General features: G+C 39.0%; 1 protein-coding gene across 1 annotated transcript in view; it reads right to left on the bottom strand.

The window, feature by feature from the left end:
* Positions 1-4,694: 4,694 nt before the first annotated feature.
* The window catches only part of LOC145405003 (purine nucleoside phosphorylase-like), a 96,206-nt gene continuing 85,457 nt past the window's right edge, over positions 4,695-15,443 (bottom strand). The window contains exons 7-8 of the mRNA XM_080276504.1: positions 10,753-10,857; positions 4,695-4,796 (exon numbers count right to left, since the gene is read on the bottom strand). Of these exons, the coding sequence (XP_080132630.1) occupies positions 4,695-4,796; positions 10,753-10,857 (207 nt within the window). The remainder of the gene's footprint in view (positions 4,797-10,752; positions 10,858-15,443) is intronic.

Below are 15,443 nucleotides of genomic sequence, written 5' to 3'. Positions count from 1 at the left end.
GGCCAAACTCATGCAATTAAGGATTATTGGTTATTATTTTTGGTCACGCGTACTGTGGGAGCTTACTGTACGTGTTAGCTACTGACACTAAGTTCATTCCACACTTAAAAAGTTGTTTTTGCTTACAGTTCTTTAACCCCTGCCTAGTAGATTCTTTGTAAAGTAGTTTACCTCCTATGAGTCATCAGTTTATAACAAATGTAAATTGTACTTCATATAAGGTTTGCAGCACGGCCAGCGCAGACCTTCATTGTGCCTCATATGATGTCTGCATCTCAGCAAGGATTAATTATTAACATCTTTAATAACAAACTTTACTTTATTCCTGCTACTGAGGAGCAATTTTATTGAACTTAGGGAAGACTTTTAGTACTGATGGGGTCAGCGAAAACAGGGCGTAACCCGCTCTGGTTCAACAAGTCTCCCCTAAGCTGAATACAACTGTGTGATGCTAGCAAAATACAAATGAATCACTCTGTTGCAGGGTTAATTGATGATGATCTGACACCTACTTTTACTTTTAAGTCCCTCAGTCAGATGATGCCTTTTCTCTTACAGTCTTATTTACTAACAGGAATTTGTATTTTAGTATCTCTTATTAATACCTGCCTCCTATGAACATTTTTCGGTCTTAAAGAGTTATCAGTGGTCTACTTCAGATTCTTTCTGAAGTTAAGAATGAGAGACTGAATGGGGTGGTGGGGTGACTTTCAGAGTGTTGCATCATCCCCAACTTGGTCCTACACCAGTCCTTTGCTGGTTACTATGTTTGCATTAGTCGTGGATTATTTTTACTCTCATGTTGAACTATTATTTGGAAAAATCATAACCAATAAGAATGATCTTAATTCATACAATTTAATGATTTATGATCACAGACTCATTAATCAAATGCCAGGCCTTCACAACTTAGCCTTGCATAAATTCTACAATACTGATCACTTATATATACTGAGGCCAGCTTATTCCTCACTGTTAACATTAATCTTTGTAGTAACAGTCCTTGTATCAACTGATATTTAATATTTCGTAAATATAAGCCCTTAATATATCACTAAGGGCTTATGCATAATTATGCATTAAAGGGACAGTCCTGAATGTGAGAAAAGTCCATACATGTTTACCAATACACACCAATCCTTCTGAGCTTGCTCTGTCTATCTTTAGCTAATACTGGAGAATATGAACAACACTGAAGGGGTTAAATGTGACAGCTCAAACTCATAGGCTGTCGAGTTAATTCAATAACTGCTTATTAGCCTACTTTATCTATGTCTTATCCTAGTAACATCAACAAATACAAGTTGCCCCCTTCCTCAAATTATTTATTTTGGGGGGATATAGCTGTTTCATTTAATAATTGTTATGATTTTTTTAAAGCTTCATCTTTCTTCTATCAGCTAATGTACAAGGAGAATTAATGGCTTGCACAGTAACATGACTCATACATTTAAATAAATAAATAAATAAATAAACATGCCTAGTGACTTTTATTTTAACTATACTTATTACCTTGGCATTACCATTTGATTTGTATTTTGATGAAATTACATGACTTGGCCAATTTTTAATGATACTGGTTTAATACCTTTCATTTAAGGGACTATTCAACAAAAAAGTCACCCTTAAAGGATTATAAAAAAAAATCTTGAAAACCGAAGATATAAAATGTATGTACTCTAAATCATTTATATATCAAGAGTGCATCATTTAATATACAAGAGCATATTAATGTGTAATACAGAAAGAAACTGTACCAAGTCTCCAGTGCCATTTAGAATTCAACAGTCCTATCAAGTATATTCCTTCCTTCCTTCAGTTTATGGAAGGGGATGGTAAATTTAATCACACAGCAAGTAACAAATGAAGATCAGGTAAGACCCTATTTCACCTCTGAAAGAGAAAGTGATGTCAAGAGCTTAACCCTTTCAGTCTCATGATATACCTTTAGATTTATTCTTGCTAAGATCACATGATTTTACTCTATTGTATTTAGCATACCCTCATACTGAAGGGTGTTAATGAAGGCTATTATCATCCAGTTCAGTCTCCCCAGAGGAGAACAAAATCATAAGAAAAAAGAATGAATTAAATTTACATAATTCAAGCTCATTTAGCCACTCATACTCTAGGCTAACATTTTTTTTTTTTTCCCCCTACAGACACTGTATAAATCAAGGTACATCATAAGAATGAAACGAATACCAGGCCTCAAAACTTTGAACACTGGCCACAATGGTCTTCTACTAAATGAACCATATGCACATCTGCCTGCACCAAGAGCTGGTAAAAAGTGAACTATGCATTATCCTAACTTGGGGACAGCTGCCCATCAAATGTGGAAACATGTCGGTGGTCCAGTATTTATTACATTTTAAACAACTAAGACAAATGACAAGCTTCAGTAAAGCACTACTCCTACACAGAAATATGATACAAGTGAAGATATAAAAACAAACTCTACCCAGCTCTTTGGTAATTTAACGAACTGACTGTGTGTAAGGGACTGTTGGATAGAGGACCAATTTACGCAAATGGAAAACAGCCAGCTAAAAGTATTTGTTCAGGTGTGATATTTTTTCTTAACAAGCACAAAATATGCAAATGCACAACTGCCAGTTAAAAGTATAGTATTCATTAAGGTGTGATATTTTTCTTAACAAGCACATATATTTTAGTAACTCGAGTGGTCTATGCTCGTCAAATCTCATAAGTTTTTCCCAGACATTTAGAAAGTCATGACAGTTATGTTACCTACTGTTTCAATCCCAGAACCATGTTAAACTTGCCAGCTGAGTAGCAGACAACACTCTGAAAGTCCCCCATTGTACCCACACACTAAATCTGAGTTTGTGTAGATAGCAGTTTTAGTACAACTCGGTTGTGGACCCTTTCATACATACATACAAGTGAGTTTGAGTTGGACTACACAATCTGTACACACAAGTACACTATGTAGGTATAATTCATCTATCTGAACAAGCACAGCAGCATTGTGAAACACCACACTGTACAAATAAGTGTTTTGCAAAGGTAATTACTCCTTTACGAAACCGTGAATCAGAAACCAATATTTTTTTTACCTTTTAACTGTCACCTTCAACTCAGGTACAGTATTTTGTTCAGACTTCCCACTAATTACCTTAATCAATTCACTCAGAGCAGTGCTGTACTTGCAAGTATTCCAAACATAAAGTGAGGAATGTCTGTACTCAACAAAGATACTGTGAATGGCAATGAGGACTGAGGAATGTTTGTATCTAACAAAGACACTGTATATGGCAATGAGGAATTATTGGATTATATCATGAGAGCATACAAGCAGGAACTAAACAACTATAACTATATCTTGAACTATCAGCTTCCCAGGTTAAATGATATAGCAACCTCAGGCTGAATCATCATCATCATCACCATTATCATAATCTCAACTCTTCTTACCTAATGATTGGGTAGGGTACAATAGGAAAAGGGTTAAGATGATGATGATGATCATCATGTTAATGATCATTCAGCCAAACTGATAAAAAGTAAGATCGAATGATATGATAAACTCGAAAGTGTAAAATGCCAATGCAAGTCAACATGGAAGTACTTAACCCACTGGCTGCAAATTACATACTGCACATTTTATCTTGGGTAGTATTTGACAATTTCACTATGTTCAAAATGAAAACCTGGGATATAAAAAAAATGTCAGTAGCTATCACAGTCAACTATGTTCAAGATAAATCAGGGCCTCAAAAACTTTAATGAAGTGTTACAATCAAGGTTCTGGATGAGAATAAAAAACTTCATATTCAATTCCAGCTTATGATGGAGAACTTTATTCAGTTCACAGAAACTCACTGCAGCCAAAGAGTTCACAGGTGTGCACTACAATGTACCTACAACACTCAAATATAATCTACAGTGCCAAATAAACACCTACAAGCTTAAGTTACTAGAAGAAAAAAGGAAAACTCATACTGAACTAAAAAAATGGAAAATACGAAATTACATGTGCATAAGGCTGATACAGTGCGGTACTTTACTGTATTGTCTCTCACTATATCCATGACGAATCTGATATCACTATATCCTCAGTATAAGTCACAGGTCCATTATAAATAAGGATGAGCATGTTAAAAGTTTCAGTAACACTTATGAAGATTATCTGTCAGTTGTATGGAAACAAGGTGTGATATTTTGCAACATCCCTGACTTATAGTGAGGGCTGCATGCATTACAACAGCTGCACTATTATTATTATTATTGTATTAATATTACAGTATTATTATTTGTAGCAGCAGTATATATTTTTGGCATCTTATGAATACACTGATTATATTTTGCATTTTTACATTACAACAGCTGCATTATTATTGTTTTTATTCATTTATTTATTTTTTTTACATCTCATGAACTGATTATTATTCATAATTTCCATGTTTCATGAGTGTGTGTGTGTGTGTGTGTGTGTGTGTACTCTAGATACTGTACTTGAGTTAGGCTGCAGAGTGCTAGCTGCAAAGACTAGGGATGAAAGCCACAAAATAACTTATGACCACTTTCCTCTCAAATCTGTTTTTTTCACGAAGAACTGGAGACAGTGGAAGACAATATACCCTCCCTTCCTTAGCCTTCCTCCAAAAATAAATCAGTTCTGACAGTCTTTTGATCATAAGTGTTTGTGAATCAGAGTGGTGGAAAGCTCACTTGTCATCTGGGGTGTAGTTGTCCTCGGACATTACATGAATGATCTTTTTGGCCAACGCCTGTAAGGTAGCCTGGCGCTTGTTGGCTGTATCAATCACCTGAGGAGACAAGAAAGTGGGTTAACTTTATACTATGTTTCACTCTTTTTCTATACAACTAACTATATAAATAATAAAGGTCACATTTCCATCATCATTTTCATTTGAACATAGCCTGTTTCCCACTTATAACTGGAGTGAGTGGGATCTATAAACAGGCATGAGAGCATCAACAACACCTATAATGATGTCCAGAAAAGTGTGAGAGAGAGAGAGAGAGAGAGAGAGAGAGAAACTATCAATATGATACCCAGTGAATTGGTCTACACAACTGTCTTCAAATCATGGATACACACACACACACACACTGTAAGAGGCAGAGAGGGAGGATGTCCGTCACTTCGCTCTGCACCGGCCACAACTGCCAACTGGCCTATCTATCTACCTATCTATTGCCAGACGCCTTAATCCCTTGTACGGGTGGCCACAAACAAATCGCCTCCACATTACCCTGTCTCCCACCATTTCACTGCCCTGCTCCCAATTCACACCCCTCTCTCATATACCTCTCCACTCCATCCCTCCATCTCATCCTTGGCCTTCCCCTCCCTCTCTCCCCCTCCACCTCACTCGCATACACTCTCCTCGTCAGTCTCTCACTCTCCATCCTCTCCACAAGGCCAAACCACCTCAGTGTCCTTCTCCTAATGCTTCATATCACATCCACTTCCACACCACAATGCTCCCTCACATCCTCATTTGTTAGTCTGTCTCTCCATGTGACTCCACAGGTGCCTCTCAAATAACTCATTTCCACAGCTCTCACTCTTGACTTGCGTCCCTCCAACAACGTCCAAGCTTCACTTCCATGTGTCAGAGTTGCTATCACAATACTGTCATGTAATAACTTTTCACTGCCATGCTCACTTCCCTATTTTTTATCACTGCCTTCAATGAACCAGCAACCTTTCTTCCTTGTCATACCCTTTCAAGCACTTCACCCTCCAAACTTCCATCCTTACTCATCACACTACCCAAGTACTTAAACGTACTCACATTTTCCATTTCCTCATCATCCAACTTCACTGTACACTCACTGACTTCACCCCTCTCAAAGACCATAACTTTACTCTTCCCTACATTCACCTTTAGATTCTGTTTCTTAATCACCCTCCCAAACTCATCCACCAAGCCTTGCAGTTCCCCTTTGTCTTCACTTAACAACACAGTATCATCTGTAAACAACAATACAGAGAGTTTCCAAACACTGCCCTCTCTCATTAGGGCCACTCCAACATTCACTGCCCTACCTTGTATCTCTTTTATAACCCCATCCATATACAGATTGAACAACCATGGAGACATGACACATCCCTGTTTAAACCCAATTTAACCTTCAAATAGAAAAACTCACTCAGTTCAATATCCACATGCACTGCAGCCTAAGCACCCTCATACATACTCTTCACAGCATTGAACAACTTCCCATCTACTCCATATATTCTTAATACTTTCCATAATCCTTGTCTATCCATCCTGTCATATGCTTTCTCCAATTCCATGAAGGCCGCATACAACATCTTTCCCTTCTCTAGAAACTTTTCCACTAAAGATCTAAGAATGAATATCTGATCTACACAACCTCTTCCTTTCCTAAAGCCTCCCTGTTCTTCTCCAACTAATTCCCCTGTTATTTTCCTAACTCTGTCAATACGTATCCTAACATATACTTTTCCTAAGAAGACAAATGCCCCTGTGATTACCACACAGTTCTTTTTCCCCTTTCCCTTTATACAAGGGAATAATTATACCTGACTTCCAATCCTACGGGAATCTACCTTCCTCCCAGGCCAATCTGCACATCTTCCACACCTAAATAATATCTTTATATGAGTCAAGCTCTATACTGCGTTAAAGTAAGTGATGTTTTAATATAGCAGAGCACGTATACGCAAAAGTGTTGTCTAAATAACAGAATACATCCAATCAGTGCCAAAATCTGCTGATACAACACATCATCAGCTGGGTGTCATCTATCACCAGGCAGGTAGCAGGGAGATGCAAATTTGTAAGTAAAAGTTATCTTTCTAACTGAAAATTACCACAAGATGAGCAGCATCTTTAGTAAAGTGAATATGGCCATGTGGAGAGGATGGAGGGTGAAAGACTGATGAAGAGAGTGTATGTGAGTGAGGTGGAGGGTGGAAGAGGGAGGGGGAGACCGAGGATGAGATGGAGGGATGGGGTGGAGAGGTATATGAGAGAGGGGGGTGTGAGTTGGGAGCAGGTTAGTGAAATGGCGGGGGACAGGGCGACTTGGAGGCGATTTGTTTGTGGCCACCCCAAACGGGATTGAGGCATCTGGCAATAGATAGATAGATAGAATATGGAAGAAGTAAAGAGAAGGGATAAAGGTTAAAAAAAAAGAGGATGATGATTTCTACCCAGAACTGGCTGAAATGGAAACATATACAGTAGCTAGCTAATAAATTAGTAAAGTGAATAAACTGGAGAAAACTTTTCAAAGTGAAACAGATGAAATTAGAAGGAATTATGCAGCTGAGGTAGTTTCACTTAGAAGGAAGAGTAGTGAAATGGCGAGTACAGTTGTCAGCCGTGAGAGTATTCCCGAGGGGTTCAGAAATGATACAGACAACTGGGCAAGCAAGCAGTCTGATAAGACCAATGCAGTGGTACTGAAGAGAAGATAACCTAGGTGAGTGAAATGGTGAGAAATTGCAAAGATGAAGTATGAACTACAGTACTTATGCTGAAATGGTAAAACTAAGGAAAGACTTAGAAACAAAAGTACAGTAGATGAAAAAAGCATTAGAAGAGAAGTGAAAGAAATCATTAAAAAAGAAGTGAAAGAAATCATTAAAAACAACCCAAAACGGTCAGAGATTCAGCAGATACCAACAAATCTATAGTATTCACTAGTATAGATGAATAGGAAATAAGAAACAAAATTACAAGACAAAAAGGAGAGGGTAAATATAATGAACATATTGAAGGAAGTATCAGGGGAAACTTGTGATAAGACACAGAGGAACACAAAATGCTGGGGAAATATGAGAGAAATAAGTCAAGGCCTCTCAAAGTAACCTTCCAGACTATGAACACTGTGGAGGAAATACTAAAAAATGCAAACTCATGCAAAAAGATGAATTAAAAAAAGTATAGACAAAAAAATGCCTAACTAAAGAGGAACTGGGAATACTAAAGGAGAAGAGGGAGGAAGAAAAGACAAAGAACAAGGAAAGCTCAAAGGACGAGTAAATTTACAAAGTAATTGGATTGCAGGTATGAATGTAGTACATAACCAACAGGGAATAAAAAGAAGGAAGGTAGAAAACTCAAGCTATGGCAAGTATGTAAACAAGATGATTAAGTTGATGTACTCAAATGTACATGGAATGGTGTCCAAATGATTTGAGATGAAAGACTATACCAAAGAAAGGGAACCACATACTATCTGCCTAACTTGAACAAAATTAACCCCAGAGACATCAAATGATACCCTAAACTTAGAGGAATACAATATATGGAGAAGAGACAAATTTAAGAAAAGGAGGAGGAATTATAATATTAACAAAGAAAAATCTACAAGTCAAAGAAACAGACTAGATATATCCTCACAAGTAGAGCTGACTGCAGTAGAGACTAACACATATGAAGGGAAAGTAATTGTGGTAAATTTACACATCCCACTCAAAACAAACACTTGGGAAAGAGGCCAATATGAAGACCTGGCAGAAAGTACAATTCAGAGTTTAAGAGCATTACTACATAGAATAGGAGAAAAATCTGAAAGAATTATATTAACTGGAGATTTCAATACAAATATTAAATGGAATACTCTATATGTAAGAGGCCATGAAAGCTGTTGGGATCAAAAGCTCCTGGATCTTGTGCAGGAGTTTTTCCTAACACAACATGTAAAGGGAAAACACCAGAAAAAGAGGATTTGATGATCCATCAGTACTGTATCTTGTATTTACTAGGCAAGAAAATGATACTGACAACTCCATTCAGGAAAAACAACCATGCAGTATTAAATTGCAGTCTCAGGATTATGTATGACATAGTTAACAGTAATGGGAGTTACAAAAAGGGCAACTACCATGACCTAAAGAAGTACTTCTTAGAAACAGATTGGGAAGAGGAGCTTAGAGGACAAGATTTAAATGTTATATATATATATAATTCTGTGAATTTTATGAAACACGAGTCAAAAACTACATCCTTCAGCACAAAGACACAGAAACGAAAATAAAAAATGGTTTAATACAGCGTAAAAAAAAAATCAAAAGAAAAAAGAGGTCTGCTGTAGAACAGATACAGAAGACACAATAGTGTGAGGTAATATAACAACTATAAACAGGCAAGAAATGATTATTATACAAGGATAAGGAGAGAAGCTCAAAGACAGATTGAGGATGTCAATATAAAAAAAAAAAAAGTAGTGATCAACCTAAGCTTTTCCTACACCTACATCTAAAGCAAAACCAAAGTTAAAGATAAAATGACAAAATACAGTCCATTACAGATGAGGGGATCATCTAAACAAGGAAAGATATTTGTGAAGCACTAAATAAAAATTTCCAGACCAGTGATAAATTTGTTAAGTTTAATTTCAGTCATTACACCAGCTCTCCCTGTCATCTGTTTTCCATCCACCTTCGGAGTACTGCCCTGCTCAAGTGGTACCACAGTCTGTGCGGTAATGATGAATTCATTCTAGATTTATGAGTTCATTCTAGATTTATGTACTTTCACTGGAAGCATTAAATATATATATATATATATATATATATATATATATATATATATATATATATATATATATATATATATATATATATATATAATATATATATATATATATATATATAAATATATATATAATATATATATATATATATATATATATATATATAATAAAACTCCTGAAGGTTGGGACTACTATAAATTAAGTATAGCATTCACCTTCAATCTAAGAACTCTACAAATGGACCACCAACTTGTTTCTTACTGAAAAAGCTTTAAAAAGTAATCTGTCTGCATGCTATTCTTCCTGCCTGCCTGCCTGCTTACCTGTCTGGATGCCACAAATACAAACCTCCTTGGTGTAACATACATCAACGTCATTTAAACAACACATTACAAACATTAAAAATATAGTAACAATAAGACTCAATGCCTTGAGGTCACTTGCCCATACAACATTTGGAAGCAACAAAGAAACCACCACCAAAGTATACAAACAATATATACCGGTACATTCAGTGATGAATTGTGCCCTAACCTCACTAAAACACTCTACAGGCCATACAGAACAAGGCCCTAAAAATAATCACAGGCTGCACAGCTACTACGCCCATAGATCACCTACATCAAGAAACCAAAGTCCTAAAAGTCAAGGGTCATCTACTGTAGACATGAGAGGCACCCAAATTCTCGCTGCAGTCTCCACAACACCACAACATTCACTACACTACATGAGTACATGGCAGCATATCCACCCACCAAGGAACATCAAAACAACACCCAGCACACTATATCATAAACAAATGTCATCTCCCCCCCCCCCCAGACCAGCTTCTAGAAGTATATCCATACTCAAATCACTCGCCACTCCATTCAGTCACTTAAAGACAACACACAACTGCATGCACAGCCTCGTAATGTTCACCCTTCTGAATCCTAACTCCCTCGTGAGGACTGGGTCCACCTGGCGAGAGACTTGGGCTATGTGGGCATCATCCAGCCCTCTTAAGTTACCCACAGAGGCTGGATGACTCCGTCGCTGATGCCTGTCCAAAATGTAACACAGCACCCCATACTATTAAGCACATTATGGAAGACTGCATTGCACAAAATCACCTACGCCAACAACACAACAATACACTCCTTGAGAGCTCCGTGGGAAAGCCCGGTCTCGGCCATGGCCGTCCTTAGGGACTCGGGGCAGTTCGGCCAGACTGCCTAGGGAACAACTTCTACTACTACTAACCTCTTCATGATTAGCCTTTGCTTCGGTGTCGTAATGGCTGATGCACAGGTTGGTGATGAGGGAGAAGGCGAACACACGCATCCCACAATGCCGTGCTACTACAACCTGCAGAAAAATGGGCACATCGTAAAACCAGCACTAGGGAATGCTCTCTGGAATACATTCTAAAGTGTACTTCAGAACACATGGACATATCCCACAAACCACACTCTAGAATAAATGCTATGGATACGCTTGGATATTTTATTCTGTGTGTGTGTGTTTTTTTTTTTTTTTCTGAGTATTAAATGCAGCATCTCAACCACTTAGCTCTATAATATGCACATGCTATCTTCGCCGCGAGCGTGACTTTGGCCGCCATATTGAAACACCCACACTCAGAGCTTATAATACAAAACATTTTTTTTTTTTCTGCCTAGTTCAACGAATTATATGGAGTTACGTTTTGCTAATGAGTATGAAACAACGCCATAAGTTGCTGCAGTGACTTGCCCTTTTTGACACTAGACAAAGATAATGGCAGAAAGGGAAGAGACGGTGTGGTAGTAACGTTACAATGATAGTGATATTGAAGCTGTTTTACGTCGAAATAATGGTGTTGAAATGGTGTGGAAAGTCCTTAGACTATCCATGCCATGAAACCGAATGTCCAAATTGATAAAGGCAGGAAGAAACACTGAAATATCTACAAGGGAGTGTGAACAGAAGAGAAGAGGACATGGAGAGAAAGACTGGAGATAATGGGCTCCATTTAGTTAGTCGCCTCATTCATGCGGGGATACTGGGAAAGAATCTCCCCCCCCCCCAGGGGACAGTAATCTTACAGAATTAGCAACAAGATATATTTCTTACTTGTGAAATGTAATCCCATCTCTCTTCGATGAATTCCTGTGCCCATTTGAGCATCTGTAAGCTGCAGTGTGGACCATGACACTATATTTTCCGGAATCATCGGCTGCTTTCAAAAACTCACAGAGCAGCTCAGTGCAAAAAACGCGGGCATCAAGAGTGGTGTAACATGGCTGCCGCTACACCATCGCCGCCCTGGCGGTGGACACATATTTCGAGTGCTACTCATCATCCCATGAGAAAGCCTCTCCAGACTACAGAGCTCAGTGCTACAGAGCTCAGTGACCCCACACCCACCGCCCCTACCCAAACCCGTGTAAACGTTGTTGGATAGATGTGGAACGGCCAAAGCTGGTGATGTTACAATGTGTCATGACTGTTTTTATAGACAATCAGAACCAGTATGGGTAAGTATAATAAAGGTATTTAATGTGTAATACTGTGTTGTTATCCTCAACATGAGAAAGGCACGAAAATGAAAAAAAGATCTACAATGTACTATGGTATTGTCTTCATATTTTCGTCCTATATTATAATGTTACAAATATAGTATAGTGAACATGTGTTAGATTTTTTTTTTTTTTTTTTTTTTTTTGTCCATTCTCGCTCCCACCTCCATCACTCTTCTCTCTGGGTTCGTATCTCCATCTCCTCTCTGACCCTCTCGCCCCCTACTCCATAGGCGTAGGGGCTGGGGTGGCAGGGGGGTGGGGGCTGCCCCCCCCCAATTCGAGCAGAAATGAAAGAAATTCGAGCAAGTGGTCACGACCCATACTTGAAACATAATTTTGCCTGAACACAATATACGACTTAAGCAATGCATTTTAATACGATAGAAATGCATAGGCTATACCATACATAACAAACAATAAAATAGACGGGTTAAGGGGATATAAGAAGAGACGGATAGAATTTAATATTAATAAAATAACTGATAAAGCTGTGGTGAAGCAGCTACCTCATGTTATTAATGCGTTGCTTACCTTGACAAATGATGCGGATCCCAAGACTTATTCGGACAGTCGCGCATTACTGAATGCCATATGCGATTTTGATTTCCTGACTGGATTGGTTGTGCTGAAAATTATCCTGTACAGAATAAACAGCCTCAACAGATATCTTCAGGGAAGGACTATATGGATGTCATAACAGCTAGGAGGTCAGCTACAGCGACCAAAGAGACTCTACGTGATGCGAGAACTGAGGAGAATTTCGAAGCTGTTTGGAAGAGCGCAGAAAAGCTGTGTGATGCTGCGAAGTTAATCATCCAAGACACGCAGTTCTCTTTCAAAGAAGCCACAGTTCCATGCACAAAGGTGTCCCGTTGATTTCAAGCCCTCGTTGGAGAATCAGCAAATGAAGAGCCACTGGATCAAACAGCTAAAGATTTCCATCGTGTATCAACCTACTATGCCAGTCTAGATAAAGCTGTTATAGAGACTGAATCATGATTCGACGGTAATGATCAAGCTGTGCTCTCTGCACTCAGCCATGTCATTCTCACACCTGATTCTCCGGACGACTCAGATGAGCACTACGAACATCTTGCGTCGCACCATGGTGTTGAGCAGGACTGCTCAAAGCAGAAAAAGCAATATTCACCAACTTTGTCAAGCACGATCATACACGCCAGTCAGATTCAGACGCGCAGCCAACTGCAGCCAGTGTTGTGGAGACTACAAAAATGATCTACATCGCGTGCTGCCAGTGTTTAACAGGACCGCCGTCATCCTGGCAACCATTCCTGCGTCGTCTTGTTCAGCAGAACGCAGTTTCAGAGTGCTCCGACCTTTGAAAACATATCTGAGGAGCACAGTGGGTCAGGCATGTCTGAGCAGCGTAGCCATATACAGAATACAGAAAAAAAAAAAAAAAAATGGAGTTCCCCCGAGCTAAGCCCTGTATTGGTCTATAAAGCCCCGCTAGGGTTACAGGAGCGAGCTACCACTCCCAGCACGGGCGAGGCTCGAACTCGCAATCCCCCCGATTACGAGTCCAGCGCGCTACCACTGTGCTACCGCACCCAGCACGGCAGCCCGGGCGAGGCTCGAACTCGCAATCCCCCGATTACGAGTCCAGCGCGCTACCACTGTGCTACCGCACCCCCCTACTGAATATAGAGCGACATACATATTTATCTGTTGACAATTGAATCTGGACCACATAGTGGACATATTTGCTTCCAAGCAAGGAAGAAAGCAGTATTTCTTCTAGAGATGACAATACTCAGAGGTTAGAGCACAGACTAGCTGCAAACCATTCCAGTTATTTGTGCTGCCATCCCTGAATAATTCTGTCTTGCATTACTGGATTTTCAACTCCCAGCGAATTTATGAAATTTAGCATTACTGAACTCAATATTTTCTTACGCAATTGCGGTGCTGTGTCTCAATATGACAATAAAAGATGTAGATCTCGGTTGAAAACAATGTTTTGCTGTCAGTATTGCTATATTTTTCTATTTCTGTGTGCTTTTTGTTGCGAATTTCGGCGTAGCTGTGTTGGTTGTGAGTACTTTCGTACATTTTTGCTAGTACTCTACAGCTGACTCGGGCTCTTGAACGAATTTCGATGTTATACGGCTTCGTCCAAGGTCTTTAGACCTTGGTTTCGTCAATGACGTAGTCCCATGGATGACATAGTTTGGAAAATTTTCGGGCAAGTCGAATTCTCAGCCTCCCCAAACCCAACAGCCCCCGTACGTCTATGCCCCACTCCCACCCAGTGTTAACCAACATAAACAAAGATAGTGATGAAATGATCCGTCAGGTACTGAATATATTATTATACACCTCTGGATTAGGTACCAAGAAATCAATATCATACAGTTTTCCGGTATACATGCCAACTATTTCATCCGGTTGTAAGCTATTATGACACGCACTGCAAGTTGGACCTTGTGTTACAAGGACATACGGTTGTTTGTCGTTAACAGGTTATATGTGGTTTTGGACATCCATTAATTCATACGTGGAAATTAAAGCCTTACGTTATAAACACGTAATATTTATGTTCCTGTCATTACTGGATGAATGAAACCAATCAGGGATCGGCTCTGACGAACCACAAACTCTCTAACGAAAATATTCCTACCTCTTGTCACAACAGTGACACATGTGTCATTATGTATACGACTGACCCACACTGAGTCGTACATATGATGACATTGCGTCACTGCTGCAACAAGAGGTTGGAATATTTTCGTTAGAGAAGACAGTTTGTGGTTCGTCAGAGTCAATCCGTGATTCGTTTGGTTCATCCAATAATGACAGGAACACAAACCTTACTTGTTTATAATGTAAGGCTTAAACTGGCACGGTAATATGAATTAATGGACATCCAAAACCACACATAACCTGTGTTAACGATAAACAACCCTATATCCTTGTAACACAAAGTCTAACTTGCAGTGCGTATGTCACGTAATAGCTTACAACGGGATGGAATAGTTGGCAGGTATACCGAAGTATTGTATGTTTTTTTTATTTCCTGATGCTTAATACTGAGGTGTGTGATAATATTAATATGATCAATACCTGACGGATCATTTCACCATTATCTTTGTGTTATGTTGGTTAACAAATGGTTGGTTAACAAAAGGTTGGAAGAGAGGGTAAGAAAGGCGTTTGGTGATGACAGGTACCCAGAGAGAAGAGTGGTGGAGGTGGGAGCGAGAATGAGAAGACATCATATCTTTCAACAGATGCTGTTCACTACACTAATTTGTAACATTACAATATAGGACTGACTTCATTTCTCTGAAAGACCATAACTTTACTCTTCCCAACATTCACCTTTAGATTCGTTTCTTACACACCCTCTCAAACTCATTCACCATGCCT

Source organism: Coenobita brevimanus, chromosome 65, assembly GCF_032717465.1.
Source record: "Coenobita brevimanus isolate Jiangsu-jjx chromosome 65, ASM3271746v2, whole genome shotgun sequence".
Taxonomy (NCBI): domain Eukaryota; kingdom Metazoa; phylum Arthropoda; class Malacostraca; order Decapoda; family Coenobitidae; genus Coenobita; species Coenobita brevimanus.
The sequence above is the reverse complement of the archived record's forward strand: the minus strand, read 5'-3'. Positions and strand labels throughout refer to the sequence as shown.